The sequence below is a fragment of the Sciurus carolinensis genome, chromosome 19, assembly GCF_902686445.1.
Source record: "Sciurus carolinensis chromosome 19, mSciCar1.2, whole genome shotgun sequence".
Lineage (NCBI taxonomy): Eukaryota > Metazoa > Chordata > Mammalia > Rodentia > Sciuridae > Sciurus > Sciurus carolinensis.
Window position 1 is genome coordinate 13,068,199 of NC_062231.1, and position 24,217 is coordinate 13,092,415.

The following is a 24,217-nucleotide window of genomic DNA, read 5'->3' on the forward strand; positions in this document are numbered from 1 at the left end:
GCTCAGTCTTATAGAAGACAAAAGGTATTTATATAATAAAAGCACAGCGCTTCCAGTTCCCTAGGAACAAACAAGTGTTAGAAGGAAACAAAGGTTGTATGGTATCAGGAATGCATCTTTATGTTCTCTGTTGAACTTCATAAAAGGTAGTTCTCCTGAAAAGTCAAAGAGTGAAACAAGTCTTTCCAATGAAAAGCAGTGTTGAGTGGCAGTTATTTTGATGCCAAGAAAGAGAGATGGATCCCAACAGGCTGGTAGCAAGAAGGGGCTTTGAGTTCATTCATCAAAGTTAGGGTGACCTGTACCTTCCAATTCTCAAAGGTTTTGTTCCAACTTAGATGACATATATTCCCCGCCCCCCCCAAAATGTCTACTTATCCCATCCTGTGGTTCAGACTCTCCTGTGATGTGTTAATAGTCAAAAGTTGAACCGGCATTCTGTATATGCATGTGTAACACGGTAAAATAATTTACCCAAAGGAAATGTCCACCCCCCCCACCCCCGCCCCAGCTGGCCACCCCCAATGAAGACAGCAGAAGAGAACTAACTGATTTGTCTGTTGTCTTTCCTGTCAAGATCGCCCTCGCCTTGGCTTTGGTCAGTGGGAAGGACTTTATGTATGAGTCATACAAATGCTTTGCCAGGGCCCGGAGATCAGCAGACTCTGGGTTCAGCTGGTCGATATCACTGGAGATCTCGGCCAACAGCTTCTCCTTCTCGGCCTGTGGCATCCGCCCAAACCTGATGGCTATAGAGGAAGAGGAACGACAGGATGAATCATTGAATTACTACTGCTCCTAACAGGCACTGTTCCCTCCCCGGCCCCAGTTCCCACACAGTCAGAGCCCCTCCCCTCTCCACTCATCTCAAGTTCCTTCTACCACTTTACTCATGTTTGTAGTTCATGATAGCAGCACTGATGATCAGTAAAAAATTTAAATCGTCCATTTCTTTGATTAAAAAAAAAAAAAAACAGTGCATGATCCTGCCAGGAAGGTCAAAGAGTTTGTTTAGCACAGGGAAGAAAATATGTTTATTTAAACATGAAATAATGGAGAGCCAACTCCTATTCATCCCACAAGACTCCATTTAAATGCCATTTTCTTTTTGAGGCCTTCAGAAGCAGCTAATTATTCTCTCCCAGTGTACTCCACTGACCCTTAGTATATACTTCAATGACAGCAATTTTCACATTGTGCCATAACCATTTAATTTACACACCTATTTATCCCACTATAGAAAAATGCTCTGAAGGCCAGAGATAGTGTTTTATTTATCTTTGTACCCCCAGCATCTGCCCTAAGGTAAGGCACTAGAAGGATCTGCTTGTTTCATGAACTAAAGTAAGGAACTGTACAGGATTCAAAGTAGCACAGGGGCTTTGTTCTCAGGGAGGCTGGAGGATCTGGTTTGCTCCCCTTATGAAGAAATACAGATGGTGCTTTATTTCATTTGCTAGGACAGACAGGGCTTTGACACCTCATAGGAAGAGGTTGAACTTATTCCTTGACCATGACCATGATGTTTTGTCGGTAAGACAATATCCTTAACATTTGGCTTCTTGTAGGGTGAGGAAGGGTGAAAGCAGAAGGGCAAAAAAAAAAAAAAAAGGCAAGGAGAAACAGTTAAGAGAGGTTAGTAAGGCCTAACTATGAGGAAACATAATCTGTTTGCGCTGGGAGTATGGCTCAGAGGTGAGGCCCTGGGTGCCATCCCTAGTACTGGGGAAAAACAAATTGTGATATGAATCTTGAAAAATCACACTTATCATGTAATGAAATAGAGGTGGCTAAGTCATCCACTGTCTGTTGCTCTTCTTCACTGATTCAAAGACCACAAATACTGTCTCTTCCCGGATGCATGATTATTGAATGTGCCAGGCACTGTTCTAAGCACTGGTTAAATTTTTACAGGTAAGAAACTATAAATATACATAGAAGTTTACATGGCTAGGGAAGCATTTTTTTTTCTAGTTGGCAATTAAAGAAGTTTTAAACAGCTAACAATAGCCACTTATTCCACTTATTATGTTGATAGTACTGCTTTCCCATACCTAACAAAAATATCCAAAAATAATTTTAGCTTTAAAAATCTTTTTTTTTTTAATTTAAAAAATACTGGGATTTCAGGGGCATTATACCCTGGGGCTATATCCCCAGCCCTTTTTATTTTTGTTTTGAGCCAGGGTCTTGCTAAGTTGCTCAGGTGGCCTTAAACTTGTGATTCTCCTGCTTCAGCCTCCTAAGTCACCAGCCGTATACCACAGTGCCTGGCTGAAAATAACTTAAAATCAGGAGATATTAAAGCAAAATCTTTAATCTAGAATCTAAATAAAATGTGAATTTTCGGGGCTGGGGCTGGGGGCTTAGTGGCAGAGCGCTTGCCTAGCAGTGTGAGGCACTGGGTTCAAACCTCAGCACCAAATAAAAATAAACAAATAAAATAAAGGTATGCTGTCCATCTACAACTACAAACAATTTTTTAAAAATGTGAATTTTCATAAATGAAGTTCTCAAAAGGCCTAAATCTTTTTTTTTTTTCCTTTTTCTTTTTTTAAGACAGGGTATTGTTAAGTTGTCCAGGTGGGCCTTGAACTTGGAATCCTTATGAAAAGGCTAAATTTTATGAACAAATTTTTTGTATTATTAAGTGTCTATGCTACACATTAGATTTAGCTATAAATTCAACTAGTTATATACAATTTTACACATCAGAGGTTCAGAAAAGGAATGAAAAATTATATCCCATTTGGGGGGACTAAATTTACATACAACATAGAGAGATCTGAAGTTACAGAGGAAATAAAAACTTTCATTTACATATATTTTGGGTGTATGTGTAGCGGGGTACTAGGGATAGAATCCTGGGACCCTCTACCACTGAGCTACATCCCTAGCTCTTAACTGTTCTTTTCTTTCTTTCTTTCTTTTTTTTTTTTTTTTTTTTTTTAAGCTTTGAGCAGGGCCTTGTTAGGTTGCCCAGGCTGGCTCTGAAGTTGTGATCCTGCTACCTCAGTCTCCTGAGTAGCTGGGATTACAAGAGTGTACCATCATACCTGGCTTATATTCTTTCTTTCTTCCTTTTTTTTTTTTTTTTTAAGGGGAAAAAGTTGACTTTGTGGTGTTGCTTTGAGGTCCTATTTGGGCCTAGGTATGCACCCCACATGAGGACATGACAGAAAGCACAGGAGAGGTTAGCAAGATGCCTGGCAGATGGTCTTGCTTCATAAGCATTGCTTTTATGACTGTGGCTGAAGTAGCCTAGGACAACGATGGCTGCTGCAGATTACAGATCAGAATATTGGCCAGGGCATACTGCTCTCCCCACAGATAAAGAAAAAAACAAACAAACCCCAAACCTAAACTAATCTACTTATCTCTATCCCTCCGTTTAGGGAATGGTGATTTTTTAGTTGAGCATTTTTTTTTTTCCATGCTGGAGATGGAACCCAGGGCCAGGCACATGCTAGGCAGGAGCTCTACCCCTGAGCCACATCCCCAGCCTAGTTCCTACTCTTTTGAGTGACCCAGGATGAGGGACATTGTAGAAGCTGTATTGTTGTTTCCTAGAAGTTCTAGAGTTTGGAAATAGAAGATGAACATTCTCTACTGGGAACCAGAAATGTAAAGGCTGAGTGTGCCCACATACAAGTATATGCTTCCAAATCTTCTACCACTGATGATTAAACTTAAGAGAGAGGAAAATGCTCCATATAGTGCTGTGAGTCACGGTGTGAGAACTTTTGGTTTCTGGGAGGCAATGGAACTAATGCTGTACTCCACACAGTCAGCAAGTCCACTTTCTAGTTTCTGCTCTGTGACAAACCAGCTGGATGACTTTCAGAAAATCACTTCACTTCTCTGGTCCTCAATTACTTAATCTATAGACTGGGGACTTGGAAAAGAGGATCTCTCAAGGTTCCTTCCTTTAGCTCTATATTTAGCTCTAAATTCTACAAATGTCTGTGACACATAGTACTTGGAAACATACTCTGCTTTCTCTCTTTATTTTCCCTCTTGTGGTACTGGGAATTGAACCCAGGGGTGCTCTGCCACTGATGAACATCTCAGCCCTTTTTATTTTTTATTTTGAGACAGGGTTTTGCTAAGTTGTTGATGCTGGCCTTATACTTACCATCCTCCTGCCTCAGCCTCCCGAGTCACTGAGATTACAAGCATATACCACCAAACCCAGCTTCTGCTCTTTTTTTTTCTCTACATTTTGAGGCCCTAAGTGGGTAAAAAGACACATTCTTTCTGTTCTACAGATCTAGCACCTATCACACAGAGCAACTACCAGAAACCTGGCATTCAGTTTCATATTTGGGATTATAAATCACTTGAAGAGGACTGCAGGCAGAACTCAGTGGTAAATGGTTTGCCTATCATGTGTGAAGCCCTGGGTTTGATCCTAGGCACTGCAAAAATAAATAAATAAAATAAAATAAAAAAATTAAAAAAAAAACCCACAGAAAATTCCGTATCTTGGTTTAAAAAAAAATCTCAATATCAGACTCAGTAGGCTCCCTATAGGAAGACTAAGTTTGATAGAGACTTATTAATTTCTGTGAAACTATAATAGCTTATACTTTAAAAAATACACTCTTACTAGCAGAGGACAGATTCAGCCTTGAGTACTTGTCCTGATGTTACCGAATAACAAACTCCAAATGCACAAAATAGATATCCTGCTTTCTGGATCTGGGTATAGCACTAAGAGACAATTAATAGACATGTTCTCAAAATACCTACTTACCTGTAGGAACATTAAAGACAAAAGCTTTTTTTTTTTTGCAGTACTGGGGATTGAACTCAGGGCCTTGGGCTTGCGAGGGAAGCACTCTACCAGCTGAGCTATCTCCCCAGCCCCAAAGCTACTTAATTACAAAGGTTAACAATGCAGGTTTCCCAAAACAAGAAATCAATAGAAAACAGCACAATAAAACAAGTTGTATCTTATCAAAAATATTTTTGTCTTTCAACATCTAAGGCACTGAATTTGTGACCATGTCAGGCCTTGACAATGAGTAAGTCACCTCTCCTGGTCAGTGTTCCCACTTTTTATGGTATTCTTTTGTATCCAAATAAGACAACACTGTTGCTATTTACATGGCTATTGCTAACAGGTTATATTTTTCTACCTTTCTCTCTCTGCCTTTTTTATTTTTTTGCAGTCCTGGGGGCCTGGCAAGACAAGCACTCTACCACTGAGCTGGGGCTCTCTACATCTCTTGAAGGAAACAAAACAAAACAAAACAAAACAAAAAAACGAATGAACAAACAAAAAAACCAAACAACAACAACAACAACAACAAGAAAACAAAAGAAAATTTGTGCATTGTGAGGTTTTGCAGGACTTGGCAGTCCAATAACTATGACTCTTTAGTTCCTCTAAAGTAAAAGAAAGAACAACCCTACCACCAATACTAAGTTATTTTTATGTAGGGGTAGCATGTTTCTAATTATTGGTAGAGGATATTTAAACACTTACTGAGGTGTCTGCAGGAATGTGCGAAACACCACTACCTCACCTTCCCTCACCTTCTAGCTCTATTTCTAGTAGTCTGAAGGCTAAAATGATATCATCCAATTCATTCACTGAGTATGTGTTTTGATACAAGACACTGTGCCACACAGACTGTGCTGGAAGACATGAGGACAGAAAGGATGCCTCCAGAAGGGGAGATAGGAAACATCCGCAGAGGAATCTCTCTCCCGTGCTCCCTGACTGGCTCTGTCCTTTACCCCCAGCAGATGTCCACGTTTCTTACCCAGCTGCTTCTGCCCTGTAGCTATTCTTCCTCTACCACTGAACTTACTGAAAGAGTAATATTCCCTCTCTGTGTCTGTCACTTTCTATTTACTCTCCAACCCTCTGTGATCTAGCTTTTGCTGCACTGAATTCACCAAAACCTGGCTTCTGGAAGTCCTGAATGCTTTTCTCGTGGCCAGATCCAGGGGCCTCTTCTACATTTTCAATCTGCTTGAATTAGCAGCATTCCCCCACTTTCCATATAATGGACCATCTCCACCCTTTTACTTAATAAAATTTCTCATCCTGGTTTTTCTGTTCTAGGTTTCCTACTTTCTGCTATTTCCCAGATCTCTCTGATGGGGCCCCCCTTCCTTGGCTTATATTGTGTTGTTCCTAGTTACATCTTCCCCCTAACTCACAACAGGTACTAGTGACTCCTGTTTTCTCTTTCTCAAGATTTAGATCTTTATTTTTCATGTCTTCTTGTCTTCCTTTATACACGGACGCCTGATGTTCCTTAAACACAAATAAAACTAAAATTTTAACATTATCCTTCAAACCATCTCCTCTTCCTGTGTTCTTTTCTTGGTCCATCCATTCTGTCATCACCCAGATGAGATGCCCTGAGCAGTCTTGGACAGACTCTCTCCTCTCACTTTTATTCATTGGTCACTGCTCAGATTCTCTCACTTCCTTCTGCCTCACTCTTTTAGTGTTCCTAGCATAGCATTCATCTTCTGATGGACTTCCCTGATTCTAGTCTTTTCCCTCTCTCATTTGCTACTGTCAGTGGTGTGGTTTTTTTTTAGTCACATAGATCTTATTGCTTCCTTGCCTTTAATGAAGAAAATGGTGTCCCAGGAAGGGATAAATCATGCAGAAGATGAGGCACAGAGAATCTGAAAAGTCTTATGGAAGAGAAGACATTTGAACTGGATCTCGAATGCCAGGTAGGATTTCTGTCAGAGAACATAAGGGCATGATCTACAGAGGCCCAGATGTTTACAAACATAGAGTATCTTCCCAGAAACAGCAAAGCAGTTTGCTTTAAGTTTTGCTCAGAAGGTGGGAATGGGAGAAGGAGGTGGGGCTCCTCTGTGAACCATCATCTATGACATGTGGGTTTGAGTGATGGAGCTGCCTTGTGCATTAGGACTCTGTTGCCTTTTCTGAAGTTAACATTTGGGTAATTTTCTTTCCTATCACAAAGATCAAGGATGCTTGGCCCTGTTGCTCTGGACCTGTGGAAGTGTGATACTTCATGGTGGAAGTGCATGACAAAAGAGGTTCCTTCACTTCATGGTGGGCAGGAAGTAAAGAGAGAAGGAGGGGGCGGGGCCCCAGTGTTGTCTTCAAGAGCATGCCCCCAATGACCTAACTTCCTTGTGTTAGGCCCCTCCTCCTAAAGGTTCTACCCTTTCCAATAGTGCCACAGGATGGCAACTAAGCCTTTATTTCATACACAGGCCTCTGAGAGGGCACTTCTCTAAACCATAGCAAAGGTTAAAGAAAAAAAGTATTAGGTTAACTTGAAATACATTTGTCATTTGGCCTTTTTTCTTTCCCAATATATACTAGAGCTATTTTCAATGCATTGAGACAACCACCTTAAAAATGCTGAGTGCTACAAAAATTGGCAAAACCATTTTTCTATATTTGATGATGTCACTGAGAAACTATCTTTTAAAGTAGTCAGTTTTTTTAAAAGGGAAAAAAGAAAAAAAAACACATTATTTATATCATTGGACATCATAGTCAGCAAAGCTAAGGTTTTGCTACTTTTTTTTTTTTTTTAGTGATGCTGGGGATTAAACCCATGGCTTTACACAGGGTAGGCAGTTGCTCTGAGTTGAATCCCCAATGCTCAGTAATTTTTAAACTTATGAAAAGTATAATTTAAAAAAATCAAATTTCAAAGTTATAGGGAAAATGTAACTGAACTGACTCCTAAGGATCCCAAGCCAATCTTTTCTCAGATTATTTTTAAACGAACTTACCCTAGACTTACTACTATTCAGTTCATGCACGAAAGGCAGCTCTGAATATGAAACATTCACTTGTCAAAGTTCTTAGTGATGTAATTATTTTCTTAAAGAGGACACAGTAAAAAAGATGGATAATATTAAGGGCTTTTAGATGGATAATATTAAGGGCTTTTAGAACAAAAATCACTACTTGAAAAAACTAAAAACATGTGCAAGCACCCATCTGACTTAAAGTAACGTGATCCATGAGAGTATTTTTTATCAAGATTCTATAGCTGCCAGCTTCTCTGACAAGAAGTAGCTGGTGCAATCATCACTTGGTAAGTGACATGCACTCCTGGGCAGCTAAGGAAGTGGGTCTTTATTTTGGCTTTGTTTTCATTTTGAGTTTTGCTCTAAAGGTGGTGTCTAGACGGGGCATGGAGTTGACTGTGCTTGGAATGACTCAGGAAGCCTTCTGAGCAATCAGTCGGACTGACCCGTTGTCTAGAAATGATGGATTGTTAGTAACCAAAATATTTAGTGTGTGTATTTCTCTTGATTATTTATAGGAGAACAACAAAAAGAAACTGTTTGTGAGCACACCGGTCAATCCAATACCTGAGTGATTTTTGTACCCACTGCTGAAAATGGATATTTGAGAGACAGCCAGTTTCCAAATGGAAAGATTCTAAAATCATACTCCTGTGCAATGCTTCGGCTATGTGGTACAAGCAGGATGAAAGTTCTATCCAAAGAGTTTTAACCATATGCTACAGCTTGGATCTTGAATGTCTCTTAAAGGCTGGTAGGTTAAAGGATGGATCCTTAGTCAGTAGCACTGTGGGAGGTGGTAGAACCTTTAAGAGGTGGAGTCTAGTGGGAGGCAGTTAGGTTGCTGGGGGCATATCCTTGAAGAAGACACATGGAACCTGAATCCCTACCTCTTCTTTTTTCCTCCTAGGCCATGAGATGAGTGGTGCTGCCTGCCATGATATGCTTTTTTGCACAGGCCCAAAACAACAGGGACAACTGATCATAGACTAGAATCCCCACAATTGAGCCAAGCAATCCTTTTCTCTGTATGAGTTGGTTTACCACAGGTATCTCTTTTAGTGATGGAAAGCTGACTAACTTTTCATACATAACCGAATATAACATTTATATTTTTTCTAACCCAGCCTGCTTTGGATTTGTAGTCTGGGATTATATCACTAAATCATCATCAAATTAATTGCCTTAAAATGCTGAGGAATCCATAAGAACATAGAGGCCAGATTCAGGCATGTACATTATATTTTTATGGCACCAAAACAGGTGAAAACTTTCAAATTCATGCAACTGACAAATGAGATGCCTATGTATTTGGGCAATATGGAAAGACTGCAGAATTATCTATAAGATACGTAATACTTGGTTAAAAAGTGAAAAATTTGCTGAGCATGGGGGCAACTCGGAGGGCTGAGGCAGGAGGATCACAAGTTCAAAGCCAACCTCAGCAACTGAGCAAGGCCCTAAGTGACTGGGTGAGACCCTGTCTCAAAATAAAAAAATTAAAAAGGGCTGTACTTTTTTAAGTATAAAAATTTAAAAAAGAGGAAAGATTCAGTGAGTTAGGTTTTCTGATTAAAAGGAACAATAGAAATTTCAAAGTTGAAAGAATTTAGTGGTCACTGATTTCATAATTTTCCAATTGTTTCCCCCAGGACCCTTAGGATTCTTTGAAAATTATTCCAGAATCTGCTTTCAAATACACTGAATGGATTAAATAGATACCAAAGAGCACAAATAATAGTGATATACAATGGGGTGAACTTACTTGAGGGATGTTCATTTTTTTCTTGTAGACAGTGAAAATAGCTGGGTGCTGATCTTTGGCAAAATACTAGATATCTCTTTTGGTAACTTAAAAAGGCATTATATATGAATGGAAACATCATTACTATTGCCTTATATTGGACAAGGTAATGAGGTTTTTTGTTTTTGTTTTGCAGTACTAGGGACTGAACCCAGGGCCTCTTGCATGCTTGTCAAGTGACCTATCACTGAGCTATATCCCCAAAGTTATGAATTTTAAACAGTGACTACAACCACCTAGGAGACTTTGTATTTAGAAATGTTTTCTTCATCAGAATAACAGGTAATACGAATCAAGAGTTACTACATTTCCTTTCTTGGGTCCAGAGCATACAGATGCTTTCTTCTAAGGAGGGGTTTTCTTACTAATGTTTGCAATCCTTTAAGTGTTGAGCTACATATGTCTCTCATGAACTGATATCCAACTCGTAATTTTTTCTTGCCTATGGAAGAGCCGAACACTCCATCAAGATTACCTCTCTCTTGAAATAGAACAACCTAATTGTTACATGAAGTCAAAAGATGGCCTTGTTATCAAGTTTATGGTAGCACTGTGACTTTTCTGGGAGGAGGTAATTCTACATTCTACATACACTTTGCTTTTTTTTTTCAGGACTGGGAATGGAACCCAGGGTCTAGTGCACACTAAGCACACACTCTACCACTAAGCTACACCACCAGCCAGTAGGTTGGGCTATAAATAATATTTGCCTATCAACAATAAGCAACAAGGGATATATTTTATGTGAATGCTTGCTGTGCCTGTAAACAGTAGGAAACGTTTTACATTGACGTGTGTGGTGCCTGTAAGTTACTAGGAATTATATTTACATGAATGTGTGAAGTGACAATTTTTTTAATTGGCAAAAATCAAACAGCATTATGAGTAGAATGGGCAGGATTTCCTAGGCTATCTTGATGATAATGACCTTAGAGTCCAGGGTTTCTTCATAAAGATAAAATAAGTTTATTGCAACTTGATTGCATCATGTAAAAGAGAGAGCTCTCTTGACTTGAAAACTTTCCCTTATGTTTTATGAGGTTTGAAATAAAAAGGAGATGGATGGAATTTAACCAGCAAATTATTTTGCAATCAGTGACTGCAGTTGTACAAAGCAGATGTGGTCAACTGTTGAGGAAAGTTGGACCAAATTCCCATCCTGTCCAATGCTGTTGATAGCTCTATTCATAAGAGATTCTTGCCTTTGGAGGAACTGACCCATGCTAATGAATCTAATTCTGCAAACTATTTTTAAAGGGTAGAGTATCAACCAATTAGTGGTTCCCAGATATCTTGATGATTTCCATCATGAAAACCAAACATCTGCACTACAGAACAAAAAATTAATCATATAGATGAGGATTGACTTCAACAATTATATTTTTACTAGATTGGTTTTGAGAAAGATGAAAGCAAAGAAAAGACAAGATCAGAGTTGAGGATGTAGTTCAGTGGTACAGTATGTGCTTACCATGAGCAAAACCCTAGGTTTGATTCCCTGAAGAAGGAAGGAACAAAGGAAGGATAGATGGAGGAAGGGAAAATAAGATAGCAAGTGAAATGAAACTCTGGATTCAATTTGGTCACTTTGGAATTTTTTATCTCTTGAACCCATAATGATTTTAAATTTATTTCTCTCTCTCTTTCTCTACTTTTTTTTTTCTTTTTTTTTTTTTTTTTTTTTGTGGTACTGGGCATTGAACCCAGGGGTGCTTTACCACTCACTGAGTGACATCCCCAGCCCTTTTTATTGCTAAGTTTCTGAGGCTGACCTTGAACTTGTAATCCTCCTGTTTTCTGAGGTCAAGGACAGAGCTATACTCATCTTTGCTTAGTAAAGAAACAAACAAACAAACAAAAAAAGAAGTACATAAATCTAAATTCTGATATGTCACTTAAAATTCCATTCATAGAGTTCGTCAAGATTCTTATATTTAACTTAGAAACTGCTGAAACATATTAAGTATAATTGTTTTAAAGCAGCATAAAATTAATCATAATAATCACTGCCTTTATTTTAAAACAGTACAGTTTTGCCCACTGCCCCCCGAGGTTTTCAAATCTTTTCTCCCATCGTCACTGCCAAGACTCATCCACAGAGAGGATTCTATACTGAGAGTTTAAAATCACTGACCTAAATGAGAAATGTCTTGTTGGCATGTGATATTCTGAAACCTGACGTTTTGTGGGAAAACTGTATGCATTTCTATCAGGGGCCCTGGTGCCCACTGACCTGGCAGCTACCCAGGGTATGACAAGGTTTATGGTGACAAGTGCTCACTTACCATTATGAGACATCCCCACAGCCAGGCATTTCTGAAATCGACAGTACTGACATTTATTTCTACTTTTTTTGTGGATCCGACAGTTAAGATCACATCTATCATAAATAAGCTTCAATCGGATGGTCCTCCGGAAGAAACCCTGCAAAGGGAGATGGGAGGAAAAAAAAAAAAAGAAGAAGTAAATTTTAAGTCTTTGGGACATCTGGAAGTGACAACCCATAGCTAGAGGTACATGGGCCTGGGTATTAGAAAAGGCAGGTTTTCAGAACAGTTTTACCCACTGGAGACCTTAGGCAAGTCCCTTAGTCTTTCTGGAACTTGTTTCTATTTGTTTGCTATTTAAAAAAAAGAAAAAAAAAACAAAAAACAAAAAAACACCAAAACCTGAGGATGGATCTCTAGTGTGCTTTTTTAGCTCTCAGATGTACTGAGCACGTCCAACTGATGTCACTTAGTGTACCCTGGCTCTGTGTTTGCTTTCCAGCCTACTCTAAGAAGTGCTCTGGATTTAATGTAATGCAAATAAAACACCATGTAATCAGTCCAGTCTCTCTGCAAATCATTCCAACAGCAGGCCCCAGCCTTTATAATTGTGCTAAACAGTTTGGCAAAGTTAGAATCATTTCATTCTAAAACATGATTGGGGCCAATAAAAATCCACATGTGGATAAATTTTTTTTTGAATTCTCTATGTTGCATAATTTCCTGCTGAATGCTTCATTTATTTGTATGTTTGAAAGAGAGCCCCACTGTCAGAGCCTACAGACGGAAAGAGATAGTAGGAAATAACCGGACAAGTAATACAGAAATCCTCAGAAAATACTCTATCTAAAAATGGCAAATATATCCATTTGGGGCAAAGTGGATTTTCTGCTCTCTTTACCACATCTTTTGGAGATAAGTGAGAAAAATTTGCAATCAGAAATGTCTCCTCATTCCATTTGTGGGAGTTATCAGATTCCTACTCATTTCTATTGTGTTCATCTTCATGAAACTTAATCCTTAACTGATCAGGTCCTCTTTGGTACAAAAAATGTTGAATTGGTATTGGTTCTGCCACTGGCATGCATTTTGACTTTCTCCAGAATTTTATCTTGACATCTGGACGCGAATGTTCTACTGCTTACTTGATATCTTTACTTGGAAACCCAACAGTCATCTCCACTCCAGCTTGTCCAAAACTGAAGTCCTGATCATCCCCTGTAAATGATTATGACTCCATTCTATCCATCGCCCAAGCCAGAAATCGTTGAAGTCACTCCCGACGTCTTTCTCTCAAATGAAAGTTCTTTTTCTAAATACAGGCTGAGTATTCTTTGGGATCATTGTTGGTGCTCAAAAATTTTGGATTGCTGTGGATTAGGGACGCTCAACCTGTATACACTTGCCTATCACCCTCAATGTAAGTTCTGAAAATATCTCACCTTCTCAATGAGCCCCAACCACCCTAACTGATACGATGACCTGTCCCTACCCGCTTCTCCTTAGGAACTCGTGATCCCCTTTATTCTGTTATAGTTTGTCTGGTTTCCAACAGCACTTATGATTTTCTGAAATATCACAGAAATTACCTATGATGTTTAAGGTTTTTGTTCTGCCCCTCCTTTGCTTCTCGATTAAAATCATGAGCTACCTGGGGTGGGGATTGTCTCGTTAGCCCTAGACATAAGCAGTACCTATAACGGCACTCTGATAAAAATGATGCCCATGCCATTTAACTTCCCTTCTGGCCTCACCTGAGCACCTGAAGGATGAGAAAGGCATACCCATCTCTGAGAGCTGGTGATTCTGAAATGTGACAGACTTTACAAGGCCACGGGCATGCTCTTTTCCTTTAATTTTTTTTGTTCTGATTAAGTATAATTTTAATTACAAATGAAAAAATTAGTAATCATAAAGCATAGGAGTTAACACACATGAACCTATTATCTAACTCTAAGTTTAAAATCATGACCAGCAGCTTGCATTTATTTCTGTATTGTTCTAACTCTTGCTCCCTGTCCTCCCCTTGATAAAGCAATCATTATTCTCTAGACAACTCAATTTTATCAGGTAGCATGTAAAACTAAATGTTTGTATCATTACTTTTGTTCTGAGGCTCTGAGTAATTTCATACAACATGTAATTTGGGTGGAATCTTTATTTTTATAAATTTAGTATTTGGTTTCTAAAATTTATTCACTTTGTGGTGAAAAGTCATGATTTATTCATTTTCTTTAATATGTTTTTATTGGTGCATTACAGTTGTATAGCTTATTAATTTTCACAATTATATACTATTTCATTTTATGACTATGCCATGATTTATTAATCTACTCCTATGGTGATGGCTACTAGTATGACTGCCAATTTTTTGCTATTATAAGCAGTGCTTCTGTAAATATCCTTGTAAATATTTTACGATGTACATGTTACAAGAGTTACGTTGGCATGGAGTTTTTATAATGTACCATGTATAAATGTTAAATTTTACAAGATAATGCCAAATTGTTTTCCAAAGTGCTTATACATAAATTTACACTCCCACAGTTTATGAAAATTCTAGTCTCTTTCCAACATTTGGTGTTGACTTCTTTTGTTTTGTTCTATTTAGATAGGGTTGTCCTGTGTTGGTAAGGTTGGCCCCAAACTCCTGGTCTCAAGTGATCCTCCTACCTCAGTCTCCTGAGTTGCTGGGCATGTGCCATGGCATCTGGCACTTTTATGTATTTTCTTTGCCTCTACTATTCTACAGTGAGTGTAGGTATGGGTTTCTTTCCCCTTAATTTCTTGGATGTGTTTTCTGAGTCCTGCTTTGCTTGTTCATTGGTTCTGAAGTTCTGATTAGATGACTTCTTACTCTATTCTTCTGAACTTTTTGTATATTCCATCTTCTTGTCATTAATTTATTCACGGATAGTGTTGGTAAATGTGGAAATCAGAACAACAGTCAGATGAGACCACACAAAAATATAAAATTACATTGGCACAAGGAAAAACAAACGTTTCTCATTAAAGTTCCTAAGTGGGAACAGTCTAGCACTGCACTCTTCTATTGAGTAGTGAAGAAAATGTATCTTTTTAGTTATTCATAGACCTTGTAAACCCTTCAAAAACTAAACAAGGCTTCAAATTCTAGTAATCCTGAAAAGGACATATTCTTAAAGACACTGTCAGTTTCATTCTTGATAATTTATTTGCATCTATTTTTCAGTTCTGTCATCTTTTTCTGTGTCCAGGTCCAGTATCTATTTGACGCTTCCACTGAATTTTTGTTACAATGACTACATATTTAACTTGCAGGAGTTTTACTTGATCTGGTTGCAAATCTGCCTGATAATTCCTAATAGTCTACTGTTGCTGGTTCATTGCTGTGATTCCACTCTCCTCCTTTTCTCTCTCTCTCTCTCTTTTTGGTACTGAGAATTGAACCCAGGGTGCTTTACCACTGAGCTACATTCCCAGCCCTTTTTAATTTTGATATAAGGTCTCACTAAGTTCTGAGGCTGGCCTCAACCTTGCATTCCTCCTGCCTTAGCCTCCTGAGTAGCTGGGATTATAGGAGTGAGCCATCAAGCCAGGCCCACCCTCTTTCTTTAAACAATTCTTATGCAGTTGTTCTGTATTCTGTTTTTAGGCAACCCTAATTTCTTCTTTCCTTGGATAGAGGAGAGAGGGTAATCTATATAAGTTTTTTTGTTTTTGATCAATTTCCATTCAAGGTGATTGCCCTCTTGTGTGTTTGCAAATACTTTATTTTAGAATACTTTCCTGACTTTGTGGAAATCCTGTAGGGTCCACATTGATAATTCTTTTCTTTGAGGAGATTTTGCAAATGCTTCTGCTGGATGCCACTGACTTACAACTTTCAGATGCCCTTGATAATCCTGACTCAACCCAAAACCACAGGCTCAGCACCTCCTCACTGATGGCTCAGAACACTGAGATAGGTACCTGTCTTTGGGTGCACCCTGGCACCTCTATGGGAGTCTGTCAGGAGGAAGCTGCCCCTCCAAGTGTCCCTGCAGCTCCTGGCTCAAAACCTAGGCTTTGTTCATCTTTTTTTGTGTCATTGTTGATGCTGATGTTTTGGAGACCTCTTATGAGATCAGCAGTATCTCAAAGGTTATGTCCCAATTAGGGTCTGCTGGAAGTAGAAGCTGCTTTAATTCTCAAAAGGTTTGAGGACCTCTGGATATTACAAACTTGTGGTTTTCTTTTCCCATGGATTAATAGAGGAATTTTGTGCACTGAAAAGTGTTGGTAAAAACTTTGATTTTTGCCACTGTGAACATATGTAGTTCGTGATGTTCTGTAACTTCTGATTTTCATTTTAAAAAATTAATATCAGTGGTTGAAATGCTGCTCGGTGTGCTGAAAAAGGGGTGGATCACAGTGTACTCAGTTATTTGGCATGGCTAGACAGGAAGGTTTATTGATAAGAGAATTATATTATTTAAGTTTAACCCTCATAATGCCCATTTTAGTCTGACTCCTATGGTGCCTTTCAGAAGTGAATCATATTCTTTTTTGTGAAGATTTAGGCACTTTTAATGCTAAAGAACAATGATTCTGAGTATCACTTATATATTGTATGTGCATGTAAAATCTTGAACTGAATATATCTAGACATACACACTGAACTTGCTTTTACTGTTTTTATTTTCCACTAACTTCATGATAACCGATTGTTTACCTGTCTTTTGACTCTTCCAAGAAATGAGAAGAAGATGTAAGGATATAACTGAGTGTTTTTCTTAAAAAAAAAAAAAAAAAAAGAGAACAGAATCAATTTCTCCAAAGTTCCTTCATGATAAAGAAACTCCCTAACAATACTCTATTATTTCAGAGTACATAAGACAATGTTCAGTTTCAACTTTCATTCTTATTTTTCTTATTCTTTCAACAACTTCCTCTCCAGATTATTATGCACTCTGAACTAGGGGGATGAAGATGCCTTGGTCACCCTATCAGAAAATGGTTCTGTGCATATATTTATTCTAAAGTCTCCACATTTGTCTGAGAGAAGATGATTCCTGGGCTTTGTTTCCTTTTTTCTTGCTTTTAAGCTTTTTCCAACTCCTCCTTAATTAATTTTTTAAATACAATTTCAGGTACAATGAGGCTTCAAAGTGGCATTGTTAATTTTAACAATGAGATTCAAAGCCTGTGTGTCATGAAATGGGACAATGAGAAGCTCAATCAATGAGCTGCTACAGGTAGGCAGGAATACATTTAAAATCCTTCCTGAAGACTATCAGAGAAGAGGAAAGGGTTAAGAAGAGGAGGTGGAGGGAAGGGTAAGAGAGGGTAATGGGGGAGGGGTATATGATTGAAGTATGTTATAAACATCGACACAATGAAATAAATTATTCTGTATAATTAATATACATGGCACACACACATACACACACAAAACACTTCTTGAGGTAGGGTCCTACATAGAAGTACAAAAGGAGATTACTTTGTATAGTACAGTAGATTTTCTTATATCTTTAAGTAAATCTATGGTTCTAAATGATCTTTCACTGAAGATTAAAAAATATGATTGCTATGGTTTGGATATGGTTTGAGTGCAACCTCTAGGGGATCATGTGTTGAAATGTAATCCCCCTGTGAGGTATTAAGGGTGTGGCAACCTAATTCAACAATGGTGTTTGAATTCCCAAGATAGGGTCTTGGGAAGAGATTAGGATCAGATAAGGTGGTCAGGAAGGAGGTCCCATGATTGAATCCTGATGGTTTTATAAGAAGAGGGAAAGGGACCAGAAGATGCATGCCCACGCATGCAAGAACACCCACCCACAAATATGCTCCCTGTCTCTTGCCATGATGGACCCTGGGCTGCACTGAGATTCTGCATCAAGAAGATCATCACCAGATGTGGGCCATTGAGCTTGGATAAGAACCATGAGCCAAATATACCTCTTTTCTCCGTAAGTACACTGCCTCAGGTATTTCATTCATTCATTAAAATGAACTAATACAATACTAAAATCTAATAAATAAAAAATACATGTCTAATATGTAATCAATAAATGATAGCTTTGCAAACTCTTAGGCATATCTATCTTATAGTAGCTAAAGGTTTAATATTGCATAAGTCTGCAATATTAACACACCTAAGAATCTGCCACTATTTCATTTTAATCTAAACTCAATCTATTCATTCCTAACTGTCCATTTTTGACAAGGATCACTAATACAAACCTGCCTCATTGGCATTGTAAAGTTTAGGATCTACCAACACCTATCATATGCAATGTCACTACTCCTTTCAATCCATAAGTAACTGAAACTTTATGAACAACTCAATTTTAATTATGGGTATATCTTGCATTCTACCAAAATGGCAAATATTAAACTACCAAAGCACTTTTTTTGGGGGGCAGGCAGGTACTGGGGACTGAACTCAGGAGTGTTTAACCATTGAGCCACATCCCCACCCCTTTTCAAAATTTTATTCTGAGGGGTCTTGCTAAGTTGCATAGGGCCTTGCTATGTTGCTGAGACTTGCTATGTTGAAGTCTCGGTCCTTCTGCCTCAGTCTCCTGAGCTGCTGGGATAATAGATGTGCACCACTGCACCCAGGTCTCAAAGCACCTTTTAAAATTCATGCAGATGAGTCGAGCACATTTACTAATTTCATTTTCTTGATTTTCATTAAGCATTGGTGATAAGGAGACATCTTTGATAATGGTAGCCATTGGTCTAATGTGGCTGTATTCAGGAGGTAGCAACAGATTTGTACAGGTCCTAAAGACAAAGAATGAGCAACTGTACTTCTTCAGTCTCAATGCCCTGTAACAAGTGGTTCTCAAACTTTTTGATATCCTTGAATCTTTAAAAAATTACTGAAGACCCTAAAGAACATATATTTATGTGGCTTATATCTACTGACAATTTTCAGACTAAAAATTAAAACTGACAAATAATTATTTTGAGATGGGGGTCTTACTGTGTTGCCCAGAGTAGCCTCAAACTCTTGGGTTGAAGGAATCCTCCTGCCTAGGCCTTCCAAGGAGCTGGGACCACCACAATTCCCTACCCAAAACAGAGAAATTACTATATCCAAGAAGAGACAAGCAGATGTGCTGTTAGTTATCAAAGTTACTGTCATAACCCCAAATCATGTAGTTCTAAGAGCACTCTACTTATACTTCTGAGAGAATGAGAATGAAACAAGGTGAATAACAATTTTTTTTTTTTTGGGTGTTGCTGGGGATCGAACTCATGGCCTTGTGCTTGCAAGGCAAGCACTCTACCAACTGAGCTATCTCCCTTAGCCCAACAATTTAATATTATTACAAAAACATTCTCAAACTCCTGAATGGCTTGAAAGAGTCTTAGGTGCCTCCACTGGTCCCTGTACAAGAGGGGTGTTATAATTACTCAAAATGACTCCTTAAAATACTCCTGGCAAGAGGGGTGTTATAATTACTTAAACTTAACCCTTCATTCTATGGTTAGAACCAAACTCATATATCTCCAGTCTTAAGTGAAATCATCATACACAAGTCAGTTTTGTAAGATCTTGACGATAATAAGAGCATGTCATTTTACTGAGTTAGATTTACAGGCTTTTGAGTAAGTTATTGCTAAATTCTGAACCATATTTATCTAAAAAAAAGCATTCAGTTTGGGTCATGTTGATTAATGCACATTAATAAATAAGTGTAGCTGGGAATGTGGGTTGGTGGTAGAGCACTTGTACAAGAGGGGTAATTATAACACCCCTCTTGCCATACTTTCAGAACTATTGACTTGCCCTTGGAGAGGTCAAATTATATTGTCCCATTAACATTTTTCTTATTCTTATCTTTACAACACATAGGTGACTATTTTTCCTCTGCAGGGGAACATGATGTTCTTTGCATTGTACTCTAGGAATTCTGTAATCCACATTTTGGATGATGTGAAAATTATCACGGGTTAATATACAGTGCTCAATTTTCTTCAACTGTTTTTGGTTTGGTTGATTTTTATGGTAGGCGAGTACTTACATGTTTTCTGCAGGTGTTTTGTTATTTTGGTACTGGGGAATGAACCCAGGGGCGATTTACCACTGAGCTACAACCCCCAGGCTTTTTCGATTTTTATTCTGAGATGGATTTCACTAAGTTGCTAAGGCTGGTCTTGGACTTGCAATCCTTCTGCCTCAGCCTCCTGAATTGCTTGGAGTACAGGCATGTGCCACTGTGCCTCACTATCCCGCAGATTTTAAATGTTTATTCTCTATCTCTGCCTTCTGCCTTATATTTTTGTTGTTTTTTTGCTTGGTGGTGCTGCGGATGGAACTCAGGGCTTGCCATGCTAGGCAAGTGCTCTACCACCAACCCACATTCCCAGCTACACTTATTTATTAATGTGCATTAATCAACATGACCCAAACTGAATGCTTTTTTTTAGATAAATATGGTTCAGAATTTAGCAATAACTTACTCAAAAGCCTGTAAATCTAACTCAGTAAAATGACATGCTCTTATTATCGTCAAGATCTTACAAAACTGACTTGTGTATGATGATTTCACTTAAGACTGGAGATATATGAGTTTGGTTCTAACCATAGAATGAAGGGTTAAGTTTAAGTAATTATAACACCCCTCTTGCCAGGAGTATTTTAAGGAGTCATTTTGAAATTCAGAACTTAGAGGTGAGTCAGAGCTTGGACAGCCAAGATAGCCAAGTCATTCAACACATGAGGCCACTCAGGGCTAGTGTCAATGTGACTGGCTGGTAACTGAGCAAGTGGCACAGGTGATGACCAGCTCGTCTCTTTTTGAAACATTAGGATGCCTTTATAATAACAAACCAGTAGAACTAAAAGGACTGTAGTGATCATCTACTTCAACTCCATTGTTTTATAGATGAGAATGCTTTGGTAGAATGTGGTTAAATAACGATTTATGCAGAAGCGCCCGAACCAAAATCTGGTGGATAGTAAGAACAGTAAGAATTCACTACCTTTTTGGTCCCACTGTCCAGTGAGAAATCCAAACGTCCTAGCTCCAGCCTAACTGCCGTTGCATATCTTTACTTTCAATACTATTTACTCGTTAATTATATTATTATTTTAAAAGACTGCATATCAAATGAGTGCATTATCATATTTTCCTAATAAATTGGGGTATCACATTATTAAATATATGAATTAAATAGTCTCTCCTTTCTGAAATAGTTAAACCTCTTTGCCTGTCCACAATACATGGCTCAAACTGACACTGGAATAAGGAAACACAGAGCCCTGGCTTAGGAGTTGACACAGAGTAAGAGCCACATCCTGCAACTCATTTTGCCAGTTACCAACATTGGACAGGGCTGGCTAATGCAAAATTTATTTTCTTTATCTTATTATTTACTATTCTGCAGTACTGGTGATTGACCCCAGGGCCTTATACATGCTAGGCAAGTGCTCTACCACTGAGTGGCCTCCCTAAGCCCTTAATCTATAATAGCTTCATCTGTAATGTGGCCCTAAATAAGCTTGACCCACTGGGGCCGTTCTAAGGAATCACAGATAAACATACGCAAGTAACTTGTCAATCCTTACTTTATATAAAAGATTACTTGGTACAGTAAAAACCACACTAGAGAACTCAGGAAATCTGAGTCCTGGTGCCAGTTCATTGACCATCTTGCCATGACATCTTAGACAAATTACTTTGTTAAAACTAATAATAAAAAGACCTGCAAGATGCAAGAGCTGACATAAATCACTGCAGAAGGACCCACTTGGAGAAAGGGAAGTGGGGTGAATCAACCCTGCTTTTCTTAGGTTTTCTCAAGTTTTTTGAATATTCTATTACTTGAAGAATGGGTTTTGCCCCCCACCCCAAAAAATAAACGTGACAATTTGATCTGAATTCCTTGGAGTGAGTTTGCAAAGGGGAATGAAATAGGTACATTATCAGCAAACTTTTCTGATGAGAGATTTTCTTGTTACCTTGCAACCTTCACAGGCGTGAACACCATAGTGGAACCCAGAAGCTTTATCTCCACACACGCGGCACTCGATGGCCATGAGGGAGTTAGAGGGCTCCTCATGAGGCCGATTGTAGAGCTGAGTCTTTTCAGAATAATAAGGTGGGGACACAGGTTCCACTTTGATTGCACCTGTGCAGGGAAAGAGGCGAGAAGATCGTTATCATCTGGAAAACAATCCTGCAGAGGCACCGGGGCCAGTCGCCGCCACGTACACCTTCAAGCTGTCAGGGTGGAGGCACTGCAGAACATGAAAAAACCTGGGGGTTATGGCAGAAAACAACACGAGGCTTTGGCATCACAGGCCAGTCACAACACCTCCGAGCCTCACCTGTAAAAATAAAACGGAGACGGGAATTAAGTATGAAGTTCTACAATCTCTCAATCCCCTGAAAGACCACACCTTCAGGAGGTAACAAAGAGGATTTGAGACAATGTGGCTGGTTAGGCTAGGGGATGTGCTACCCTAGGCATTCATCTGTTCAATTCAATAATATATTTTATTCAAATCTTGCATTTTAGAAGTCTTTTTAAGGCCCTCCAGTAAAATAAACACATGCTGTCACCATGTGCCCTGTTGAAAGGTACAAGAAAGTAAGAACCCAGGTTATCAACAGCAGTGAGTCAAAAGAGAGAGTTTGCAAAATGATCTTTGACAGTGGGAGAAACCTCTGGAAAGCAAGTCCTACCTTTCACTGGTTAAGTTTGGGCCTATTAAATTTCCATATTAGGCTAAACTGAAAACCACATAGATAAATATAACCAAGTATACTATTTATCTAAGAAAAAAAAAACTAGAAATACAGGAAGTTCTTACTTATTGTTAAGTAATGGTTGCCAATTACACAGTGGTGGCTTTGGAAAACCAGCACATCAGCCCACAATGAGATAAAGATCAAGGAAACAGCATCACAGAAATTATACTTTATCTTGAAAAGTGCAGTTCTAGTTTTTTCTTGAGCCTGATGTTTTGATGTTTATTGAGTTAACGGCAAGAAGATCTGCAGGTTTTTGCCACGTTAAATTGTAAATTTTAAGTTTATAATGTTAAAATGTAAACTTGAGCCAAAATGGCAGGTTTCAATGTAAATTTCACAAATCACAGGTTAGGAAGAAAAAAAAAAAAGAATGATAGCAATAGTAATTTACTGATGGTAAGTTATATGCAATAACTTTGAACTGTTACTTATTAACTTAAAAGGGACCAAAAGAATGAAGGACTCAGCCTGAGATAGAAATGGCGATGCAATCATCTCAGAAAAGGCTAAGAAGGAAGCAAGCAAGAAAGGAAAGAAAGGAGGGAGGCAGGAAAGGACAAAGGGAAAGATGGATCTGGGACATTTTTATCCCACCTTCCTTTCTGGCATATCGCAGATACCTAATATTTGGCTGATCAGTGGATGAATAAATGAATGGTAAATGCCTTCTCTCTAGTGTTCTAATCTCTGGAGCATTTTTTCCAGGGTCAGAGTAGCATAAAAAGTGAACATAAACATCTTACTTTGGTACTCTTGGAGCTTTAGGTCATATTTATAATCAGCCACCATTGGATCAGCTCTGGTGAACGGAATGTCTTCATAGTGTGGAGTGGAAATGCTGGAGAAATCGACTGTGGTGAAGGGCTTGATGTCGAAGGAGTGGGAGTGGTCGTCCATCACGGAGAGGTCCATGGAGCTGATTCCAAAGTTGGTGGGCCAGAACGGCATCTCTGTGTCAACCATGGTAATTCCTGAAATGGAAAAGAGAAGACTTATGCAGTCAGGTCTAGGAGGACACAGAGGGAACCCAGAGAGACAGTGGCAAAGCAGTCTCATCTACATTATCACAGGGGGGGCATGAGAACATAACCACATTGTTAGTGTGATCAGGTTGTTTTATAAGCAGGTCTCTCAAAAGACACCCCCTATAATAGTCTAGCTGCATATAGCACATCCATATAAACATCCTACAGCCCAGCTCTCATCTTCTTTACACAAGAAATCAACTTTGGGTGTGGTGGTGCACACCTAGTGACTCTAGAGGCTGAGGCAGGAGGATCTCAAGTTCAAGGCCAACCTCAGAAACTTAGTGAGAACCTGTCTCAAAAAATAAAAAGGGCTGGAGATGTAGCTCAGTGGTAGAGCACCCCTGGATTCAATCCTCAGTATCAAAAGAAAAAAAAAATCATCAAGTCTGTTGATGGTTTTTATTTATTTAGTTTTTCCACTTTTATTTAGGTATAATAGAAAAATAAAAAATTCTATATTTAAGATATGGAATATGATATTTTAATAATATATATATTGTAAAATGACTATCACAGTCAAGCTAATTAACATATTCATCACCTAAGTGAAAATACTTAAGATTGATTCTGTTATGAAATCTCAAGGTTAGCAATTGAGTATTCTTGACT

The 24,217-nt window shown here is 38.6% G+C and overlaps 1 protein-coding gene across 8 annotated transcripts in view; it reads right to left on the bottom strand.

Moving 5' to 3' along the window:
• Pparg (peroxisome proliferator activated receptor gamma) overlaps positions 1 to 24,217 on the bottom strand; it is a 139,383-nt gene that overhangs the window by 26,507 nt on the left and 88,659 nt on the right. For 7 of the 8 annotated variants that reach the window (XM_047535022.1, XM_047535018.1, XM_047535023.1 and 4 more), the window contains 4 exons: positions 23,324 to 23,551; positions 21,785 to 21,954; positions 11,863 to 12,001; positions 550 to 749 (listed from right to left, as the gene is read on the bottom strand). In XM_047535022.1, coding sequence (XP_047390978.1) covers positions 550 to 749; positions 11,863 to 12,001; positions 21,785 to 21,954; positions 23,324 to 23,543 — 729 coding nt within the window. In that variant the 5' untranslated portion in view covers positions 23,544 to 23,551. Of the gene's footprint in view, positions 1 to 549; positions 750 to 11,862; positions 12,002 to 21,784; positions 21,955 to 23,323; positions 23,552 to 24,217 lie in introns of those variants that run through there. The other variant, XM_047535026.1, reaches the window with a different exon arrangement.